We start from the raw sequence: 23,976 nt of genomic DNA, 5'->3' as shown, positions 1-23,976 counted from the left end.
CTTTAAGTATAATGTGTTTGTTGAATGCATTTCATCAGATGTACTAGCGTCTGAGTATGTCGTAAAGCCTATAAAGATATATGAAAAAATTCAAATGCAAATTAGATGTAGCTAATGCCTTACATTATTTCTACACTCACGCACACACACCCACACTCTAATGCATTATATATACATTTTTGTACTTAAAGGTTCATTATTTCCCCCAGTGAAGATATCTAAACCAAGTGTTCTTCATTGTGTGCTGACTACTTTTATTTATTTTTCTAAACCTCTGCTCCTCGGAATAGTTTACTAGATAGATGGAGCATAATAAATGATGTGTAATAATAATATTATTACTGAGGTCAATAAAAAAGCAACAAATTGAAATTCTAAACGATTTCTTTTACATTTTGCTCACGGATTAAAAAGAAGGTACACAATCGATTCCATTGAAGAGGTTTCTGAACCGAATTATTATCCAGTTCATTTATCTCCTATTAAATGCTTTTACGATGTAACTCCATTATACGAGTTAAATTTTCAGAATCTAGACTTCCCTTGGAAAAAGATATCGTGATGACGTATCTGTAAAATTTAAGGTAAAATATAAGGAATGATCATTTATCAAGAGATCGACAAGTAAGGAAATTCCAAAAGAGAGACAAATCCCTGTGGCCTGCAACATGATATCACATGAAGTGAATTTTGATAGTAAATACAAACTTCATAATAGTTGTAATCATAATAACAACAATGATACTACTACTAATAATAACGTTATATTTTACCGAGAGTAGCCACTTCAGTTCCACCAACTGTTCTCCCAGCGGACCCTGCTTAACATGATTATGTTATTACCCCGGCTTTAGCACGGCTACCTTGATCGGGCGCTCGATCATTCGAGGGATTTCTTCCTACCGGGTACCTATTCACTTCACCTGGGTTGAGTGCAGCACAAAGTGGGTAATTTTTTGCTGAAGGAAAATACGCCATGGCTGGGAATCGAACCCACTTCCCTCAGATTAAAAGACGATAGTCATGACCACTAGACCACAACGCCCCCACGATCAATCATGGGACGAATAAATAGATAGTGGTTGTGTGCGTGTGCGAGTGTGTGTGTGGGTGTGTTCTGGGGAGAGCATTGACACAATTTCATTAAAAGTTACCTGTATTTTTGCATATGACGCTGGCATCCTCTTTATGTGCACAATCATGTATACCCATTCCGCTGTGATTACAGTCTTTCAGGTTGACTTCTGATCCATTGCACTGAACACCATCCAAAAAGATATCACCAGAACCCTCACCAAAGTGAGCCTGGGGTAACGCAGCCAGAGCTCCCTCAAATCCTAAGTGTCTGCACACAACGGTAGCATCATCCAGATCCCATAAATCATCACATACAGTTCCCCAGGACCCTTCATGGAGAATCTCTACCCTTCCTTCATTTTCACTTGCTCCATCTGCAAGTCGAACTAAAAAAAAGAAGCGAAATAGTAATCTGACGCATCCAGTTATTAGACCATTTTGGAAATTGGTAAGTGGTAGTTCTGTTGGTTTTCAAGTTTAGACTACTACTAAAAATGTATTTTAGGTCTTTATTTTGCCAAATATTTGTATCCTTTGTAAAGATGTACATTTAGCCATAAATAGAAAGCAAGGACATTTCCGTATTTCAAATAATCTCTGGTTCTTTTGATTATGGGGCGAAAGTTTTCAAGGTAAAAATTAAAACATACCCTCAATGAAACACACGACTCCTGCATCTTTATCATGACCACAGTAAGTATAATCCCCAACTCCTGGTTGCGAGCAGTCCGCAAGATTGTCTTCTGATCCATCACATTCGACCCAGTTAAGAAGAACTCTCCCAAATCCTTGACCAAACCTAGCAGCTCCTGGTGCCCCCAAGGCTCCATCAAACCCTAGCATCCTACAAACCACCAGGGCGTCACGCAGATCCCAATTTAAGTCGCATACAGTTCCCCAGGATCCATTATGCATAACGTTTACTGTGCCTTCAACATTACTTCCTCCACCGGTCAGCCTTAATTGGAAGGGAGATGACTGATCTAAAGTGAAAACAATACATGTGACTGGGTATTTTAATGCATACATAATGCATAATGCATATTTTAGCTCTGACTTGACTCTCACCTTTCAATCTTAGGCCTACGACATTAATAGACAATAATGACAAACATAGACATTTTGTTTTATTTCATTGTCAAGTGGTGTCACACCTTGAAATCATTCCTTGGTTCTGTGGTCATTCTCGTACCATCCTGTTTGGCCATTTCTCCATCCGGTTTGGCTATTAAAGATAATCTACATTATCAAAACAGAAAGATTTTACACAAAAAATGTACAATCATTTTGCATTTCTTTATTTAGGACTGTTCAAGTTTATATGTCTCGAGACTCTACAGAAGACCCTTTTATCTCTATTTTTTCGACAAATGAATTTTATAACAGTGTATAGCTTTTCGGGTATCATGTTGGTAACTGCTCAGGAATTGTAAGCTGTACCCACGCTTACATACTCGAATCTTAATATATTGAAGAATATTTGTTTCAAATCTGTAGTGTATGTATACAAAAATAATACCTCAAAATAAAAAAAAATACCAAGCTTACTTGACATTAGGGATTCTACACAACTCATCGAAGCAACCATTTTTAAACTTTATCGATGCTTCGAGGGAATTATGATTGATTGGAAATAATTACCTCTTGTAAAGCAAACAACACCAGCATTACTGCCATGGTTGCAGGTGTTGACTCCAAGTCCTCGATGGAAGCAGTCAGCAAGGGTTTCCTCCGTCCCTTTGCAGTTAACGTCGTCAAACAAGATTTCGCCACTTCCGGCCCCAAAGATAGCTTCTCCTGGTGCGGCTAATGCCCCGTCAAATCCAAGCATATTACAAACCACTCTTGCATCTCGAATATCCCAGTCATCATCACATATACTTCCCATTCTTCCTTTGTACAGAATCTTCACCCTGCCCTCCAAGTCGTTGGCGCCATTGATTAGTTGAATGCTGAATGGTTCTATTGCAATTTGAATAAAATGTAGAATTGGGTGAACAGATAAGAGAAACAGATAGTGAAATTCAGTGATATGCTGATATATTTATATCTCAACAATAAAGGCATTACAGGAATGCTCGCGATTAGCTATTTTGCGAGTACAATTTCAATAGTTAAAAAAAGATCGCAAGTAAAGATCTACCTCCTGAGTAACATACGGCTCCTGCATCCCTCGAATGCATACATGAGTAATGTGCAATCCCAGCATGTGCACAGTCTGCTAGGTTGTTTTCGGTTCCTTCACAGTTGACGTACATCAGCAGAACTCGACCGGAACCTTGGCCAAACCTCGCAGATCCCGGTGCCTCAAGGGCTCCATCAAACCCAAGCATCATGCAAACCACCCTAGCGTCTCTAAGATCCCACCACACATCACATACAGTTCCCCAGGATCCGTCATGCAGTACTTCTACTCTGCCTTCAGCATCGTCAGATCCACCGGTAAGGCGAACTTGTAATTGGTATGGATTTGCTGTGTGAAAATACGAAAATACTGCTTATACAAGGAGAATAGCTGCCAAATTTTTCATATCTTATGTGATGATACTAAACTTATTTCACTTTAAAAGAACATCAGATCAGCATTCAAAAGATGTCTACGGTCTCTTGGATTTGGGCACCACAAAACAAAATTTGTTATTGTTTTTATTTCTTGGGTATTACTGCATTTTTCAATTCGATTTTAATTTATTTATTTTCCAGTACTGGTAAAAAACTACAGGTGCAAGTACAAATACAATACATCCATTAAAAGATGAATACAGAAAGACAACAAAAATACAAAGAAAATATACAAGTACATTTAGGGGAATAACAAAAGCAGAATATGCTTGTATGGGTTTTCTCCTAAATAACCATAATATCAAATCTTTAGAAAAATAAGAGGGTGGTCAGTACAATCTTTAAAATATCGGATGAACGTGATTTACATGATATGCAGATTCAACTTTAAACTGGAATCTAATAATATACCAAGATATTTTGTTGATTGTACTTGCTTTACTTTTTATTCAAGTTCAACCTATTACATTTACCTATCATTGTGCGAGATTCAAATAACATGCTCACTGTTTTATCACAGTTAAGGCTCAGACCTAAGTGCAATATCGGCAATTTCGCTGTGTCTATGGTAGCATCTCGTGTTTTGAAAATCGACCGCATATCTACCGTCTCCGTTGTAGTTGGGACAACTTCGTTAAAATGTATACGGGATGGGGACATCTCTTACGTTCCAACAAATTGAATAAAAAATAAACGTCGACTTCTTACCTCCTGAATAACACACAGCGGATGCATCCCATTTATGTCCACAAAGAGAATGGATCCCAATGTAAAAACAGTCTCCCAGGCTCTCCTCTGTTCCCCAGCAACGGGCAAAAAGCGTATCACCAGATCCTTGACCATACCTAGCAGTTTTTGGCGCATCCAAGGCCCCTTCGAATCCGAGCATTCTACATACAACCCTTGCAGCCCGTAGATCCCACGACTGCCCACAAACGGTCATCCACGATCCACAGTACAAGACATCCACTCTTCCTTCGCCGCTGTTGGAGCCATTAAACAATCGTTGAACATTCGCGAATATTATTTCTTTATTTTGTCGATGTGCATTTATGCGGTCCCCACCCTGTTGATTATTAGAGGACCATTTAGTTTATAGTTACGTACCTACGGATACCTGTGGATGTCACTGAACGCAGGCGCCGCTTTTTCGACGGCGGCGGTGACGTCGTCAACATTGAAATCTTAACCGAAGTTTAAGTTTTTGAAATCTCATTATATCTTAGAAAGTATATTGACTTAGTTAATGAAACTTGGCCAAAAAGTGCTCAAGAATTCCTAAACATCCTTTCTTTTTTATTAATTGATTAATTAATTCATTTTGTATTTTATTTTTTTTGTTTTGGTTATTTTTTATTCATAAAATATACTTATGAAAGGGGGCCTTCACCCTACAAAGCTCTGCTTTTTAGTTGGTCTCCTCTTTTGATTTCATAGTATTATTGTATCATAGAACTGACTTAAATGTTATATCTTGTAAATATGTATATTAAACTATCATTGTAAATGTAAAAGGATTGAAAGAGAAAATAATTAAATTTAATTGAATTAAGTTCCAGATCACGTGACCAAGGTCAAACGTGATTTAGAATCATTGAACTGAAATTCCATTCTGGCGGGAATCGAAATTTTAACCTAAAGTTATTTTTTTTAAATGTAGTCATTTCTTAGAAAGTATATAAACCTAATTCATGAAACTTGAACATAAGGGTGACGAAGTATTACTAAACATCCTGCCTGGGTTTCATGTCACAGGGTCAAGGTCAAAGGTTATTTTTGGTCAGTCAACATGTTGGATGTATTTGTTGAATGCCAACATAACTTTGGAAGTTACTCATCCTTGCAGGACACCGTATATACCACTATGGTGTGAGTTGACACCGCTTCAACGCCTTTTCAGTGCTATACTTGTCAAATGAGATAAGACGCCTGTCAGCTCAATACACTCTATAAACAGAGAAATAGCACCACGTACTTCTTAAAGTGATGGGATCAAATTATATTGGACATAAGGTGTAAAAAGGATAAGACATGTCCAGTGACATCAAGCTTTACAAACGGTCATCACGAGATTGCCATCCTTAAAACACACTAAAGCTCTCTCGGTACTGCCACTCCTTCTGTATGTAGACTGTCTTCATGGTGTATTATATCCAAGATCGTTTCATAAATGTGATACAGCCAGCTGCGTTGGGACAACGTTTTTCAAGAGGCTTGGCAAGATACCCGTACCAGGTAGATCTTTACTTTCTTAAATCATTTAGTCAAGATTTGTTTCAAAATACAGGCACCATTGATGCAATTATGCATTACGGGATTTCCTTATGCCGGCAAATGTATTCATTATAATCGCCAACCGAGGTACAAAAGTCTGATCATGAAAGGCCACTGCAATATATATAATATTTTTTTCTCATATAGGAAGGTGATTTACGTAGTATATATCATGTTAATAAATGTTGATGTTCATTAAAGGTCTTTTGGGGCTCTTTTCACTGTCACTCTTACCATTCTCTCCCCCTCTCTTGCTCTCTGTCTACCACGTCTACTTCAATCTTCTTATTCCAAATTCGTCTCTCTCGTCATCAATCTCTTTCAATTATGTTTCCTATCATGGAATAATGCATAATTTGCTCATACAATTTAGTCACTGTAATATGTGTTTACTATCACCCACCTTATTGAGCTTTTTTTTTGTAATATCAGTTGTAATTTAAAAAAAAAATATTTTCACTCATTTCTTTTAGTTAATTATTTATCTTTTATTCTTATTTTTTAATCATAATTTTATTTTATCACATATATATATGTATATATATACTGTATATATATATATATATATATATATATATATATATATATATATATATATATATTGGGAGGGGGGGGGCTGAGGCCCCCTGACTCGCCCATTTACTGCACCTGGCTCAATATGAAGCAGATCCGACTCGGATCCGAGACATGGCCCCAGGAAGCGGGGATACTGGGGTTGAAGCACCCCTCCCCAATCAACCTCAACTAGTATGGAAAGCCAACGTTGCCATAATCTTTCCACAAACAAATTTGCACAATGTTCTTTGTAAACAAAGAGGAACACACTGAATTATCAAGACGACAATGAATGTATGAGTATGCTTCATCATCTCGAAAACTTATTGAATAAACATGCATTTTAAATGTAAGCGTTGCTGGCTTCCCATAGTTGAGGTTGATCGGATCAGTCTTAACTCTTTGTAAGATTGGACCCAGGAATTACTCCCGTTATTTTGTTGACATGTTGGTAATGTCTTGACTGGTGGTTGCGTTAAAAAATAACTTTAGTTCTGGGAAGGAAGAAAATAAAGTTGAAACGAAAACCATTTTCTGTTTCTTCCTTCGATTTTTTGTATGACCAAAAAAAAAAAAAAAAAATCGTTTTTAAACGAAATCCTTTTTTTTGTCATTTTTCCTCAAACCAGCACCCCTCTCTTCAAAAGTTGCTCTCAGGCCCCTGATGACAGAATTCATAGAGAAAAACCGCAAGTTCTGTGCTCTCGCTAAATTAAACTGTAATTTTATCGTTGCAAAACATTTAATTCAAGATGGTATAAATATCTTTTTGCGAGAGGAATATGACAGATTAGTGTCATAGAAAAATGCTATTTGAAACCTTGAGAATATGGCGTATTAAGAGCTATGAATGCATTTTTCATTATCATTATTTTCATTTAATTTTCACCAAGTGAAGAAAGGCTAACAACATATATACTAATATTTCCAAATACTATCTATGTTTTGTTCAAATACTGTTTAGCAAAAATGGTTTTCTAGCATGGATAGGTAAATATTGTTACGTATATATATCCTCTTCTGGTAACGTACCATACCATCGATTATGTTATTTTAGTGGAAACATAATTTGAAACATAATTTATAATTATGTTTCAAATAGTTTGTACAAATTGTTTATAGAATGTGATTGTGTATTTTGATTTGAGAGAATATAATAAAACATCCTTAAAAAAAGTGGAGGTACCGTGGCTTTTAATCAACAATGCTCTTTTATATCCTATTTTCAAATAAATGGAAATGCTATATGCATTATAAGGTGTGCACTTGTTTTTTTTTAAGCCCAAATAGCAACGTTTTACCACTATAATATACATCAATTGTGTTCTGAGTTATGGTGCATAATATATTTTCATTTATTTACCACAGTAAAAAGCGCGAAACTGTCCAACTTGGTTTCGTTTCCTTCAGACAATACATCGGTTTTTACCAACATTGTATTTTGTCAATTTTTGTTAAAAATGAATTCGAAAGTTTACCATTCATCGTCATCAAATTAAAATTGAAAGTCTTTGTAATATACTTTCATAACGGATGACCTCGACAACAATGTTTATTGCCATTTCACTTTCATAGTATATAATTTAAAAAATCGTTTATACCAAGAGGACAGTTATTTATGTGTCTCCTATAAACCAGTATATTACTTAATGTACAAGAACACCTAAAAAATGTGCTGTAAACTCATAATTGCATTATCACCTAACATATGAAGGTAATAATTAAGAAAAGTTTTAATCGAAGGAAACGTAAATGTTTTTTTAGTTACATCATAGGGAGAATATGGCATATACATGTAAAAGTTATGTATGCATTTTTATTAATTCTTTTCTATTAATTCTTACATGGTAAAGACAGGGTATCAAACATATTTATTCATATTGCCAAATACTATCTAATTTTTCCTTCAAATACTGCTTAAGAGAAATGATTGTCTAGCATATGCATACAGACACCCATACATACACAATATATATTCATGTATACATACATATATATATATATACACACATATATATATATATACATATCGCCTACAATCGATATATTTTATTTTTTTTGGGTGGAGAGCCAGTTATACCACACTCATTTATTCACACCAAGGGGGAAAGAAAAGAACAACAGAGGGCGCAGATCAGGCGGTAACAAAGTTGTGCATATACCGTTTATTCTTGACAATAAACAGAAACCGAAACCCCTGCATCTTACAGAAGATCAAAGAAAACATTGTGATTATAAGATAATACAAATCAATATCAATTTCCATCATTATTAATACTCAGAATTCTGTGCAAGAAATGCACTTTCATAATGTCATAAAAATCTATATGAAATTGTATTTGACTAGGACTATAATATTTTCAGGTAATAAATCACTACAATAACTCCCCCTAGTTTATTAATTTCCAAGGAAAAAGTTACATGTGCATCACCTGCTCGGCTGTGCCTATGGCCAGCAGCCAGAAAAGAACGGCCTCAGCGGCTATGGTAAAAAAAATAGATTATAATCATGTACATGTACCATGTATCACACAATATTAGAATTTATTACTTCCAAAAAAAGAGAAAAAATAATCAATTATCGAAAAGAAATGAGATACACTGCAGACTAGCTGTACATTTATAAACTAAATGGTATACAAATATAAGAAAAGACTACGTTTATACACGTTCTTTCGATCGTTTAGTAAATACGACATAACATTCAATAAATGCAATATGATTAAATACTATCATTTAAAATAAATTGAGCCGCTTGAAATACTAAGCAGTTTGTTTTTGCAATATATATAATCAACATGTCAAAGTTATAATTTAGATGCAAAAAGATAATACCTTAAAAAGGAAAAGCGGTGTATTTTTAACACTGCTCTAGCCAACTATTAAACATTTACCCTAAAGACAAGATATTTTCAATAAAAAAAGACCTATGCTATAATTGCAAGCAAAGTGAAATATCTGATTAATTTATTTAAAATACCTGATGAAAAATTAATTACAAACACACATCCGAATATGAAACGGTATGCCTTCCCGCTTTCAAAAACTACGAGGAGTCTTGACGACTTCGTTTAATTTTCTCGGGATAAGGTTGCTACCCAGCTACAAAGACTTGCCTGATATAGCTCCGCATTATAATTTATGACGTCATATTGTACTACATCGAAATATACTATACTTGTGAATACAAAACTTAATAATGAGTGTATATTTGAATTGTTTGATATGTTTTCGACGACAGTATAACAATATAAGATTATGACAGAAAAAAAAGGAAGGACTATTTTTCTCGGTGGAATCATACCAGACCCACGTGACCAAAAAGTAATGTAGTATCGCGGTTTGTCACGTAATTTCACCACACCCGAAACGGTCGTATTATGATCAAAAAGTGACAAATCAAACTGTTAATTTAAAGAAATTAGTTCGGTCGCTACATTTTAGTCCAAAGAGTATTTTTACAACGATAATATACATCAATCGTGTTCTGCATAATGGTGCATAATATGTTTTCATTTTTTTTAACAGAGTCAAAAAGTGCGAAAGTGTCCAATCTGGTTTCGTTTCCTTCAGACAATACATCGGTTTTTACCAACATTGTATTATGTCAATTTTTGTCAAAAATAAATTTCAAAGCTTGCCTCTATCGTCTTCAAATTAAGATTGAAAAGCCTTTGTATTATACTTTCATAACGGATGACTTCGACAACAATGTTTATTGCCATTTCAGTTTCATAGTATAGAATGAAAAATCGTTATACCAAGAGGACAGTTATTTATATTTCTCATATTAAGTAGGACTAAATGTATAAGAACAGCTGGAAATGCATTATAAACTCATAATTGCACCTAATAACGTCATTATCCACCCTGTGGGGGCAATAATAAATAAAAAAGGCTTAATATAAGATGATGTAAATATCTTTTAGCTAGAGTATATAGGTAACTTTCATTTCATTTCATTTCATTTATTTTCCACAAATCAATAAAAATACAAAGAAAAACACACAACTCATTCCGAAATAGTATGCATAATTACAATATAAAAGCAGATTCTAAGTGGATGGACCTAAAGTAAAGCAAAAGCTTGTTGTGGATAGGCCCTTAACAAATAATTTATGTGTAATCATTGATAGCTACAAATAATTATAGAAAAAATAGAGCTGAGCTCGGAGAAAGTTACAGAAACTGGACAAGGACGAAAACAGAGAACGTTACAAAGAACAGGGGCACACAGGTTACTAGACAAGACAAGGAGGACAAAACAAGACAAGAAAGAAAGAAGGAAAGAAGACCCGTCTATTATATTGCTGTTCATGATTGCGTCGTTTAAGCATGACGTAAAATATTTTGACAGAATTGATCGTATGCCAGTGAAATAGTAGACGGGTCCTTTGTAAGGGTATCTGCAGCTGTAAATATGAATACGTGTAATTCATTACAATGGTAAACATACGGACATAGTGAGGGGATAGAGCACCTGGCAGACGAGGAAAAGAAAAAAAAACTTGATAGTTGCTAGGAGAGAAAAAGTATCAAAGGACCGAAGCAAAACTTAGAAGAGGTATGTGGTTTTAAAGAGTTTCCCTGGCTACCAGGTGCTCAATCCACTTTCTGACCGTTTTAAAAGTAATACGCAATTGAGTACAAATTGATAAATATATATTGTGTATTTAAAGCTTACAGTTGGGTTCTACGAGGAGTAATCTTTTCTCAAAAGAGACGTTTTCAATTTTCTTTTAAATGCAGTTAAGCTAACAGATCTTTTTATATCGATATTGAGTGAATTCCAATATTTGGGACCTGAATAAATAATAGTATTGTGGGCAAATTTTGTTCTGGTTTTTGGAAGATGAAATGAAAATGCTTGGCGTGTTGGATAGTCATGCAACTGGTTGTTTTTTATGAACATATAATTAAGTGCCGGAGGCAAGTCATTATTATTCAGTTGAAACATAAAAGAACCCAACTGCAGAAAGAAAATATCAGAAACTCTTAAAACACCCTTTTCTAAAAAGAGAGGACCTGTATCAGCCCGTATATTGGCATTGGAGATTATACGAATTGCTCTCTTTTGAATAACCAAAATTTTATCAAGTTGAGGCTTACTAGAATTTCCCCAGGCAAGAATACTATAGTTTAAATACGGAAGTAATAAAGTGGAATATAACATTTGCATAATATTGAGTGGAAACATTGATTTAAGTTTATACATTATACCAGTATTTCTAGATAAAATTGAGCAAATGTGGTTTGTATGAATTTTCCAGGTCATTTTGTCATCAATAAAAAGTCCCAAGAACTTAGTTGATTTTACCATACTGATCTGGACATCATTCAATAAAATATTGTCAGGTAAACTTGTAAGAGAGTTACTAAATAACATACAATTTGTTTTATCAAGATTTAGAGAGAGCCTATTGGCAAATCATGTGTAGCGCTGAGATCGTTATTAACAGCTACGGAGATATTATCATTACTTTTTTTGCTTTAATTCTCACAATATAAAGAATGTCTATTAAACATATTTACTCATTTGGCCAAATAATATATATATTTTTGTCTACTGGTAACGTACAACTGTTTTTAGTCCAAATAGTATTTTTTAACCATTATTATATACATCAGTTGTGTTCTACATAATGGTGCACGATATGCTTTAAGTTATATGTGAGAATGCAAGAAATGCAAATGTGTCTATGACATGATTTTGTTTACTTCCGACAAAACAGTTATACCGGCATTGTATTATGCCATTATTTGGTACAAATAAATTCTAAAGCTTTCCTTCGTTTTCATCAAATTATAATGTTCTTTGCCATTTCAGCTTCATAGTATAGGTGAGGTAAGCTTGTTTCGACCAAAAAGTTGGTTATTTATATCTCTCCTAAATATCATGAGTAAATGTATAAGAACGCCTGAAAAATGCATTGTAAACTAGTAATGTTACTAGTCAGGAAAATATAAATCACACAATTAAATACAACAGGTCGTCGACATTACGTCAATTGATATTTTTGCCAATATGGGAGGTGTCAGCAGTTATAAACGGTATGCTGATGACTTTCGAATGGTAACACTTTTAGAATCAATTCTTCGAGTGGATTTCGGAGTAGAAATCGACGAAGCTGTATTCAAAATGAATTCGTGCCGACTGTGTTGCTCTAATCGTGACCCTCGTCTTAGTTTCAAAATATTTAATATAGATTTAATGTAGATTTAATGCGATTTTATATTCGTCGTAAATCTTGAAATCAATATTGTGTTTTTACAGTCGCAAGTGCAATAAATTTACATGTACCATCACTTATCAATGATCAGTCTTTGTCATCGTACGGATATAGCTCCGATGGTTATGTATTCGTTTAGCTCAACCATTCATGTTCCTCTTTGTAAAAAGTTATGTCTTACGTCTTTACAGGTAGATTCCCCTTGTCCGTTAGTTTCTTTGAGTTCACAGTTAATATGGCGTGAGGGGTGGTATGTGCAACTGTGTGGATATCAATCGTCCATGCATTTATTAATAATTCCCTCCTGAAAAGTATATCAGTATAGGGCTTCGTTTTTTTGTTGATATTTGCATGGAGTAAGTAGAAGCCAGGTAGTTGGGAGCTTCATCTGAAGAACGTTCATTTCCCGTAAGTCAGATTGTCAGAGATCCATGTAATCATGATCCCCATTTATATGATTTTGTCCGCTGGATTGCGATACTTCTTTAACATCTACTTCACTTCTGCTGTTGCAAAACCTGTTGATACTGCGTTGTTATTCAAAATCACTTTATTTTGGGCAGATGTAAGGCTTCGAAGAAGATGTTTATCAATATCATGATCAGTGCTCGCTGACGTTATATCGTGGAGAAGGTAACCATCAACATCTAAGTCTGAACCAGATGCTGGCGTTTGATACACAATATTCATGTCCATGTACTTATTACCTTTATACTGAACAGTGCCGTTGCCATTCCTTGCCACATCAGAGATATGTGTTCCTTCTGATAAGTGCACACATGACTTAGACATGCTTGCAGGGGTTGCTAGAAGATAATCGTCAAACCCTGTGTCTGGAGTATCTGCGATTGGCCTCATGTCCATATATTGTTTAACCGCATCCTGTGTACTATTATCTGTTTTTCTTTCTACACTTATTCGATTTTCATAATACGCTTCTCCTGATTTTTTCCTTGTCTCCATATAAACTTTTCTCTCTGAATCTTTAGAAATTGTTTGTTTTTCCAAAATGGTATTTAGATCCGTGTATTCATGGCTGACGTTGGTCGTATCTTCACCTTCTGTTGAGGCTATCTGTGATTTACAAAATACTGACACATCGGCCGACGAATGTTGTGGTAAGTTCGGCGGAGAACTCAAATCTTGATAGGTTGAGTTCAAGTCCTGATGGCCCACGGTTCTAGAATGCATCAAATCCATGTATGTAATAGTATCAGAACTCCTCGCTCTAAGTTTCGTCCGCCTTTGATATAGGCAAGATAGAAAGGCTGCTAAACCCATGGAACTCAGGACAAGAATGCATATTACGAGCCACAGGAAATGATCGCCATGAACTTTATTTGATAGGTTAGTCTCGAATTCAGAACTACCATTAGAAACTGAAAAGTAGGAAAAAAAATATTATGAATGGTTGGCGAAAATGAGAAAAAATAGGAAATGACAAAATATCATACAATAAATACATTCGATGTAAAACTGCAAGGACCACATTAATCAGAAATTACTTATCAAAAACCTATCAATAGCTTAGCTCGTCTCTTGGTGCATATTATTGTGTTCAAAATAGATATACTCGTGGTAAGGCGGAGGAAAAGCTTATAACTTAATGGAATGCAAAGGATAAAGAAACTAAGCGGTAAAAACACATTGAAGTAGAGATAAATATCACTCAAACGCACACACCGAACAAAAACCCATATGAGTTGGCCCATAGAGGCAAAATATTTGAGAAAAGAATCTGATTAAGATAAAACGTAAGTAAACATATTGAAATAATACAGCTTCACTTTTCAATTAGGTTAATTTTATATAAAAATTGAAACCTAGAAAGGCTTGTGCAACTTTGCAGTTTTTAGGAAAAATATTTTGTCTGTGTATATCGCAAACAAATCATTTTAACGGGGTAAATTATACCCAGAAACCCAAGTTGTATACAAAATCGATCACTAACCCACCTCTAGAAAAACAAATGGCTCCCGCATTCCTTGACTGGCTACATGAGAAACGACCAATCCCAACTTGAGAACAGTCGGCTAGGTTGTCTTCTGTTCCATCACACTCGACAAAAAGGAGATGAATAGGACCAGAACCCTGGCCGAACCTTGCAGATCTCAGGGCTTCCAAGGCTCCATCAAACCCAAGCATCCTACAAACCACCCTGGCGTCTCGTAGATCCCATTCATAATCGCAGATAGTTCCCCAGGATCCGTCATGTAGTACCTCTACTATCCCTTCAGCATCGTTTAATCCACCAGAAAGGCGAACTTGGAATGGGTCTGGTATTTTTGTGCGAAACAGCAAAGAAAAGAACAAAAAAAAATCCTGATTGTCTCTAAGAATATCAAATTTCACAATTTAAAGAACATAATACTTGGATACGATTCCTTTGATCTAGACATCACCAAACAATTTATATTAATTGTTTTTATTTTTTTTATTTAGTAAAGGTACGCTGGCACGTGGTTTACTCCAACTCCAAATACATACCATTCATCATGTTCATAGCCATATTGCCTGTGTACAGTGTGGCCATAAGTTCATTACAGTATAATTATTTCTCGTAACATTAAACCATGAGAAAGAAGTTATCGTATTTTACTGAATTAATTCTCTTCATTTACTTTTCATTGCACATTGCTTCCTATGTGTACAATGTGGCCATAAGTTCTTTACAATATATTTGGTTCTAGTAAAACAAAACCATGAGAAAGAAGGTATCGTATTTTAATGAATTAATTCTCTTCATTTACTTTTTCATTGCACATAGTGTCCTATGGGTTTTACAGTTAATTGAACTAACCAAAAATTTCCAAAACATTTTTCAAACAAGGTAATATTCTAACGCTCATAAGATTAAGATATATATGCCTTCAAAGTATATTTATTTTTTAAAATTGCCATTGATATCATGAAAGTCCCGAAACGCTGAACCAATATTCTAACGTATGAATTCGATGTTTAAGTATTTAAAGTCGATATTCTCCATTTGGAGGGGCTAGAAACAGATAAGGGGGGGGGATGAACATCGTACCTCGTGGGAGACAAATGGCTCCTGCATCCCTTAAATGGCTACAAGAGTACCGTCCGATCCCTGGATGAGCACAGTCTGCTAGGTTGTCTTCAGTTCCTTCACAGTTCACATAGTTAAGCAAAATATGACCAGATCCTTGACCAAACCTTGCAGACCTCGGTGCTTCCAAAGCTCCATCAAACCCCAGCATCTTGCAAACCACCGTAACATCTCGTAGATCCCACCAGTCATCACAGATAGTTCCCCAGGATCCGTTATGCATGACCTCTACTCTGCCTTCAGCATGATTAGATCCACCAACAAGACGAACTTGGAATGTGTTTGGATTTGCTGTACGTAAAGATAAAGTCGGTTGCATGTAAAAAGTCACACGAAATATCTTGATTTTCTGTGATGATGCTACTAATTCATAGAAAATTATATATTTCAAAAGTACAGATCATCAGCGTTCAAAATATACCTGGGTATGTTTCATTGTTCTATAAAGAAATAAAGTGCAGGTTGATAGTAGGGCAGTGGCGGACCGTGACCCGGAGGAGACAAAGCATGGGGGGGCACAGCATTGTTCACAGACAATGCAGTGTCCCCCCAATGATTTGTCTCCTCCGGGTCACGGTCCGCTACTGTAGTAGGTGGTTCTTATCAATTCCATATACATGACCAAATATACATTATATTCACATCGCATATATACAGTGTGCCATTAAAAATATACATTGCTTGAAAGGAGCATAACATGCATTATCTTGTTAGTGAGTGAAAAGTATAAGGATCTTGGTTTAAAAACAAGAAGCTGTAAGAAAGGGAAAGGTCTTCGCATTATAGCGTTATGTTTCATCTTTGTTCCTTGTGCCCAATATGTTTAGCAGGCGCGTGAACTTTTCGCAATTTTACATAATCTCAGAACAAGGGTGTTTACTGATGAATGCTTCTAGAAAAAGGGTATATCATTCAAAATGATCAAGTAGGATGAGCCTCGAAATTCAAGATTTAGTACTAGGTAAAATCTTAAAAATACCGATTTTTTTTACTGAAAATCTGTATTTACATTTAAAGGGGTCAGAAGCCCCTTGCATTTATTGGTACGATTTTTTTGATGATACAATAAGATTAAAAATCTTAACGCAATGGCGTCGGAACGTTCGGTTAAAAAGAATAGGGTAAACCATTATTAACACCCAGTGGTTCGCCAATCCTACAAGAAAGCTTTATTAATAATGAAATTCTGATAAAAATGTTTCAAAAGATGGATAGAGAGTGGGTGAGTGTGTGTTGGGGCAACGTACCTCCTCAGCAACACATGACTCCTGCATAATTTTGAATGTATACATGGGTATCGTCCAATCCCTGCATGAGCAGTCTACCAGGTTGTCTTCTGTTTATATATATATTTATTTATTCAATTTAACTATTTGATTCTGGATGTAGTTTTATAAGATTTTTTTATAGATGTGCACTTAAGGATATTCTCCATTAGATTTTGCGTAATTATACATTAGAATCGAAACCTGAATTTTTAAAGACAAATCCATAGTCTGTTTAAAGGTCAGCCTTTAAGCTTTGAGATAATTTATGTATGTGTGCATCTTTATGCATATATGTATATTTATAGATCGCCTACACACATATTTCCCCTAGTCATTCTAGTTGCAGAAAAAAGCGAGTTATAAGCGGCGAACTAAACCGAAATTGAAATGTACAAATAAATACCGGAACATTACACTAAAAATCAACAGAATATAGATATTTATGAGTTACTTTTGGTCGGTGTCAGATATCGTTTTTACTTATCTAGTCAAAATAATTATAAATTAATTATACTATAATAGCTTTGTACTTATTGACCTTTAGCTACATTGTAAGATAAGCTATGCGAGCCTAAAATAACATGAACACCACCGGAGTCATGAAATGCAAATGGACATACCGCACACTTTACAAAATATTATGTAATCAATGTTGACATAAATTTATTGATATTGCCCTTCTCATGTGTATGATTTCTCGATCGTGATCATGGTAATGGGAATTATTATATGTATGTAGGTATAGCTATGGAAAAATAAATCATTGTAATTTTTTTCGAATTTCATTGTATGTCTCGTACAAGTACAAAGGTTTGCCCATTGTAAGATCACTGTTTTACCTCCTGAGTAGCAGATGGCACCTGCGTCCCATTTGTGTTCACAATAAGTTGTTGCATCAGATACATCGTAACAGCCTACGAGGCTTTCTTCTGATCCAGAACAGTCGACAAAGAGAATACTACCAGATCCATGACTAGACCTTGCTAATCTTCCCGCCTCCAAGGCCCCGTCGTAACCGAGCATTCTGCATACTATCCTAGCATCATTGAGACTAAACAAGACACCACTACAAACGACCATCTATGATCTACCGTATATGATATATGACCTATCTTCATTCAGCATTGTTGGAGCCATTGACGAGGCGCGCCTATATTTCTGTCGGTATAAAAGTCTTTGATATCCCTTTACAAATTTGTTGTCATACATACCTTTATTCTTATCAATGTAGAATATAATAGGTGTACTAGCACATCCTCTTTATTCCATTCAGGGAATTTTCATAGACAATGCTTCAAATCAGGGGGAAGTCAGGGAATATTGATTGACCCATAGTTCAAAAGTTCAAGATTTTTTTTGTGTGTTTTATACTTCAAATATTTAAATCCAACATCATAGAAAACAAGTGATAAACTAAAAAAAAAACGAGAAGAAATAATTATGAGATTTGCGATTTCATCAGGGGAAAAATAAGAGAATTTTTTTTCATGAAATGCTTGATGAACTTATTGCAAGAAAAATTCGAACTTCTCAACAACAAACAGGAAATCACAAATTTTCAAGCAGGTTTCATAAGAAATATCAGTAAAGTGTGTACTTACCGATTCTGTCACGTCGCTGTCCATCTGATATAAATATTTCACCATTTTAGCTTTGATTTCTGTTTAAATCTCTACATAAATATTGTGCGCGAAATAGTGTTATATTTTTTCAGAATTTTTTGCACAACACGCACTCGCCATACAGTCTTCAGATGGCGATACATAAATTTTCGTCAATATAATTTTAATCAACGATCTTGCCGTCAATTTGGGAGGTTAAATCTTTTGTTTTTTTCTAATTGGATTTTAATACCCTGGTGATTATACCCCCACCAAAAAAGGGGGTAAATAATAATCAGCGTACGGTTGGTCGGTACGTTGCAAATCTTCCGCTTCGAACTACTTCCTCAACTGTCAACCAATCCTCATATTTGGAACACACATTGGTTTGGGGGTAAACATGTGCGAGACAAGTTTTTTAAATTTATCAGAAATCATGTCGCCATTGTTATAACATATTATATGGCGAAAAATAGGTAAGAATCTCGCGGTTTGAGCTCCATCAGTTTTCAACCAATTCCCATGAAATTTAGCTGACACATTGGTCTTCAGGTAAAAATGTGCAAGACATATTTTCTGCCTGTGTCGGAAATCTTGTTTCCATGGTGGCAACATATGTGGCAAAATTAGCTAAAAACCTTGCGGTTCAAATAACATCAGTTTTCAACCAATTTACATGAATCTTGGCTCACAAATAGCTCTGGAGTTAAGGAGTGCAAGACACATTTTTCAATTTTGTTAGAAATTGTGTTGCCATGGTAACCGCATATTATGGCCCCCCCAAATACTCATTGTGGATCAAAAACTTGATGAAAGTTGGCACCAACATTGGTAGAAAAAAAATGCAATACCCGTTTTCAAATGCGTGTTGCCATGGTAACAACATGCTATTTGGGTTATTTCTTTTGAATTTTGGAGCAAACAGTCATCTTGGGTAAAGACATGCAAGATTAATCTTAAAAGTGTGTTGGAAAAGTGTGTCGCCATTGAAAAGGCATAGGGTGGGGTTTTAATCACCTTCAATGACATTTCTAGCTCCTTTTTTTTAAATGTGCGAGAAGTTTGGACAGCTTTCATGAATAGACTTTACCAAAAAAGTGCGATGTCAAGCATACACTCCAAATTACAACAGGGAGTGCATGATAAATTGAAAAATCCGTGGGGATGTACAATGATCAAAATTTGGGCAATGTCTAATGGGTTGATTTGATACAAATTTTATAGGCCCAAAATCCTGAAAATACCCCCGCTCTCGTTTCCTCTCTCCTCCACCCCTCTCTATTTCTTGCACACACGTACCCACGCGGGCACGCACACTAAACTTTTTAAAGTAGTGCCCAAATAATTGCCAAGAATGCGTGAACCGCTTCAATTCAAATTAATGTAGAATTAAAGAGCACTTTTTTCATTCCCTGCTTACGGGCATAAGTTCCGTGGTCGGGGAACAAAAAATTTTCACAGGGCTATCGACAATCTTGTTTCATATTTAAACACAAAAAGTCCCTCATTCACAAATATACACCCTCATTTGCTATCTCACAAACCCGCAGTTCTTACATTCTCCAATGCACTCTCCCCCAAGCATGCACTTGCCCACTCTCACGCGTACGCACATTCCTTTATCCACACAGAGGCACCCTCACTCGTTAACCCACACATCCTCGCGGACGTGTTATTATGACAATCCCGACCTTTCGTTTGAGGACGCGGACGCTTATTTACAACGGTAGTTGACTTTGGAAGGGACTTTTTGGGCCCGTCATCATGGTCGTAAAACTCAGTCCTGCAATGCAAATTGTGTGACATGAGATTGTTTTTCGTTTTGCATCTGCGACGGAAACATTCAATATGCATTTCGTGTGCAAAATTATGGTTGCTACTGTGGTAACAGCGATTTATCCGATTGAGGACGACTTTCCAAAGCCACATTTGAGTCCTCCTAGAGCTCGAGAGGCCGCCCGGGGGGCCCACTTCCATTGATTAGTGGATACCAGGAGCGACCACCCGTAAAAGGGGACAGAGTGGGCAGGTACGTTACGTATATAGGCCTATGTAACGTTATAAGGGTGTCAAAACGATGTTTAAAATGCTGAAAAAGGGATATATATCCAATGCTTGTAGGGTTTCACAAGCCAAATACTTCCTAAGAGATGCATTTTCATAATCTGGAAAAGAATTTCTTCCCTGTTTAGGGTACTTTTCGAAACCCCATGGTCGTGCCTGGTATCCACTCATCAATGGAAGTGGTCCCCCCGGAATTTGAATCTAATCCCCATTTCTGGGGAATGTAAAACATAATGCCCCTCACATCGTGTGCGAGAGGCATATCGTTTGTGTATAAGGAGTAAACAAAAGAAACAAAGAAACAAAAGAAACAAAAGGAAACGAGTTCAAAGGTATCGCATATGATGTGTACATATCAACGCATGCGAAATGTTCGGCTGGAGAGGTTGATCTGATCCATAAAATCAAATGCCAGTGATCCACCAATAATCTACTTTAAATGTAATATCGATTCGATGGACTTTAATGATCAATATCTAAGCCTTCATTCAGTAAGTTTTTCCTCACTCAATATGTTCTCGATTTGTTTGAAAAACCACTTTCTTATCCATGTAATAATCTATTTTAGGTCCTGCATTTCGAATATCTCCAGCCATCAGTCGTAATATACATGCATGTATGGTGCGGGTGTCGCGGAAAGGGATTTTGCACACGAAAAGCAGATTTGTAGAGCCTGTAACCCCCCTGTAATACAAAGCTTAGCATTGATCGTAGAGCAGTTTTCTACGTTTGATTCTATTGACTTTAATTCACAATCAATCTTAAAACTCAAGTGTATGATTAAGCGTTAACTTTTGTGTTAGGGGACCCTAATACTAGCGTCCGTGAGGATTGCGAAAGGTCCCAATTCACAGAAACACGCATCTTGTACTAACAACTGCACCCTAACCTTCACTTGTAAGCGCACATTCTCAACAGGACCCACAGTCCTTCACGTGTAGACACATATATTCATCCACACACTCTTCATGTTTACCAACATAGTTGTACACACAGAAACACCACTCGGCCAATATCCCGAACTATTTAAACACCCTAACTCCCAGAGTCCTCACTCACACATAGGCCTACCCCCGCATCCACAAATACACCCTAACATTTACTATTATTATATTGCCACTCATAGAAACACACACATGTTCTACATACTCACTATACGGCGCCATATGCACACACACACGCTCATTCTCACTCCCTCACATAATCATGCACTCACGGATACCCTCACACCTTTACTACACGCCCTCACACTCACTTAACACAGAGCATAGTACACTTGCAACTGTGTCCACACATAGCCACTCCCACTCACGCCTTCATTGGTCCACACACACATACCCTCACATTGACCGGCATGATTAATACTCACGAGGGGGTGGGGGATAGGTGCTGGGCTTAGGAGTCTTGTGATTTCCTTCTATGTTGGACTCTGGAAAAAAAGGTAGCTTGCCTCTCATCGGTACCAAACTGGACAAATGTACATCCTCACAAGTTCATTCTCTTTGTCTTCACCCCCAAACCCTCGGATGCACTCCACTCACACGACGTACCAAACACACAAATTTCTGACTTTTGTAAATGTTTAAGTTTTCTTCTCCTGTAAGCACACTATGTGTAATTTACTTTTCTCCAAGTCAAGTAAATTACTACCTAGATAAAAAAAAAACACTAAGAAAGTTTTAAAAGTAAGTAGTATCATGCAGTTCCCTTCCCAAAGACAGAATACATTAAAAAATCTATTTCTTGTAATTAGAACTCGTTCGATTTATTGTCAGAGAAACCATTATGTATGTATATCCTGTAGACAAAAATATTATTTTATCATAGTTCCAGCGCCATATGTTATTACTTTACAATTAATCAGATATGTGTTGAAATACTCTCACAACTGACCTACGTTGTACAGGCTCTGGCACCCCCTTTCAATTTATATTTTGCTTTGTTAATTGTTTATTGTGAAATAATTGTTCATCTTTATATGTACTTCAAATTTAATAGTATGTTACTAAGAAATGATATGTCAACTGTATGATGATTGTAAACGTAAAAATTTGAAAGTTGAAAATATAAGACATTAAATTCAATCAAAGAAAATACTGTCAATCATGTGAGATGGAGATGCTAAATTTCAATAAATGTTCGCGGTCGTATCCTTGTCATCTATTAAAAATGGCTCAAAATAGTTATATGTATATACTGGTCGGTATGCAAATGGGAGATTGATTACATCATCCATTCATTATTTCTTTCGTATTTCATCTTAGGGTTTATGGTAGTATCTGCTATAACTAAAAAAAAAACATGTTAAAATTGGAAAATGTTAGTGGTTCCCCTCCCCAATTTCTTGGTCCGCCTCCCCAATTTCTTAGTCTCCTCCCCATTTTCAAATTCTGGTTCCACCACTCATTGCAAATTCAACAGATCCTTAGAAATCGTGAGGAAAATAATGCATTATGTGATATAAAGAGTATCCATTCCTAAGTTTTCAAGTGTGCTCGCTCAACCGTGAAAGTGTTAAAAAGTTCGGAATTGTTGAAGATACTCTTCCCAAAAGTAAATGTCATCATATTCGATCATTTTATCAACATATACGTGTAAAAAATTATAGCAAATTATTACTTGTGTTTATTCAACCTTGAAATTTATAAAAAAAGTTGTATCGTCTTTTAGAAAGCAGTTTTTAGAAGCCTTCTGACGATTTTTCGTGATGAGAATATGGAAATCGTCATGATAGTCATGATATTTGGCTTGTGACTTTTAAAAAGTGACAATTTTGCCTTCTTGCGTTGCTCACTGAAGAATTACATAAAATACATCCGTAACATTCACTGAAAGGGTAGCTTATAAAATTACCTACACGCTCAGAATGCAAAAAAATATATTAAAAACTCCCTGTGGTTTGAAAATTATAGATGTTTAACGTGGGATTTACTTTTTTCTTGTGTGAAATTTATTTTACTTCTCATTGTCATGTGAAACTAGGTTTATTTCTCCCTGAACATGTGAATTACCATTGTTTTAACATTTCTGTCTCAGTCAAGTTGTTCATAACTGTAAAATCTGTTAAAATTGGAATACTGTCTTATTCAAACAATAAAAAAATAAAATAAATAGTGAGGGACTTTATCGACTTTCTCACTTGCGTATCACTCTGTTGTGCATAAACCTTTTTTGTGAAAAGTGAAACTTTAAAATGTCACAACTTTCTTATCTTACATCCGAGTTTGATGAAAGTTTCAGCATTATACTTGTTTGATTTTTCTTTATAGATTAAA

At 35.8% G+C, this 23,976-nt stretch overlaps 4 protein-coding genes across 4 annotated transcripts; all 4 read right to left on the bottom strand.

Annotated features, from left to right (window-relative positions):
* Positions 1–1,660: 1,660 nt before the first annotated feature.
* Positions 1,661–2,965, bottom strand: LOC121424421 (deleted in malignant brain tumors 1 protein-like). Its single transcript, XM_041620106.1, has 2 exons — positions 2,719–2,965; positions 1,661–2,060 (listed from the first exon to the last, which is right to left on the bottom strand). The coding sequence occupies exons 1-2, from the start codon at positions 2,963–2,965 to the stop codon at positions 1,717–1,719; spliced, it is 591 nt and encodes a 196-aa protein (XP_041476040.1). The 3' UTR covers positions 1,661–1,716.
* A 194-nt stretch (positions 2,966–3,159) lies between these two features.
* On the bottom strand, positions 3,160–4,726 carry LOC121424154 (deleted in malignant brain tumors 1 protein-like; the record flags this gene model as incomplete). The annotated part of the gene is made up of 2 exons (XM_041619765.1): positions 3,160–3,550; positions 4,348–4,726. Coding segments are annotated over 2 exons (738 nt in total), but the record flags the coding sequence as incomplete, so codon positions are not given.
* Positions 4,727–13,190: 8,464 nt separating this feature from the next.
* LOC121424153 lies at positions 13,191–15,308 on the bottom strand. Its single transcript, XM_041619764.1, has 2 exons — positions 14,654–15,308; positions 13,191–14,077 (listed from the first exon to the last, which is right to left on the bottom strand). The coding sequence occupies exons 1-2, from the start codon at positions 14,841–14,843 to the stop codon at positions 13,191–13,193; spliced, it is 1,077 nt and encodes a 358-aa protein (XP_041475698.1). The 5' UTR covers positions 14,844–15,308.
* On the bottom strand, positions 15,163–18,116 carry LOC121424152 (deleted in malignant brain tumors 1 protein-like). The gene is made up of 3 exons (XM_041619763.1): positions 17,876–18,116; positions 15,730–16,059; positions 15,163–15,212 (listed from the first exon to the last, which is right to left on the bottom strand). Exons 1-3 carry the CDS (start codon positions 18,114–18,116, stop codon positions 15,163–15,165), a joined length of 621 nt encoding a protein of 206 aa, XP_041475697.1.
* Between the last annotated feature and the right edge of the window lie 5,860 nt (positions 18,117–23,976).

This window comes from Lytechinus variegatus, chromosome 11, assembly GCF_018143015.1.
Source record: "Lytechinus variegatus isolate NC3 chromosome 11, Lvar_3.0, whole genome shotgun sequence".
Taxonomy (NCBI): domain Eukaryota; kingdom Metazoa; phylum Echinodermata; class Echinoidea; order Temnopleuroida; family Toxopneustidae; genus Lytechinus; species Lytechinus variegatus.
This window is presented reverse-complemented; position numbering and strand designations above follow the sequence as displayed.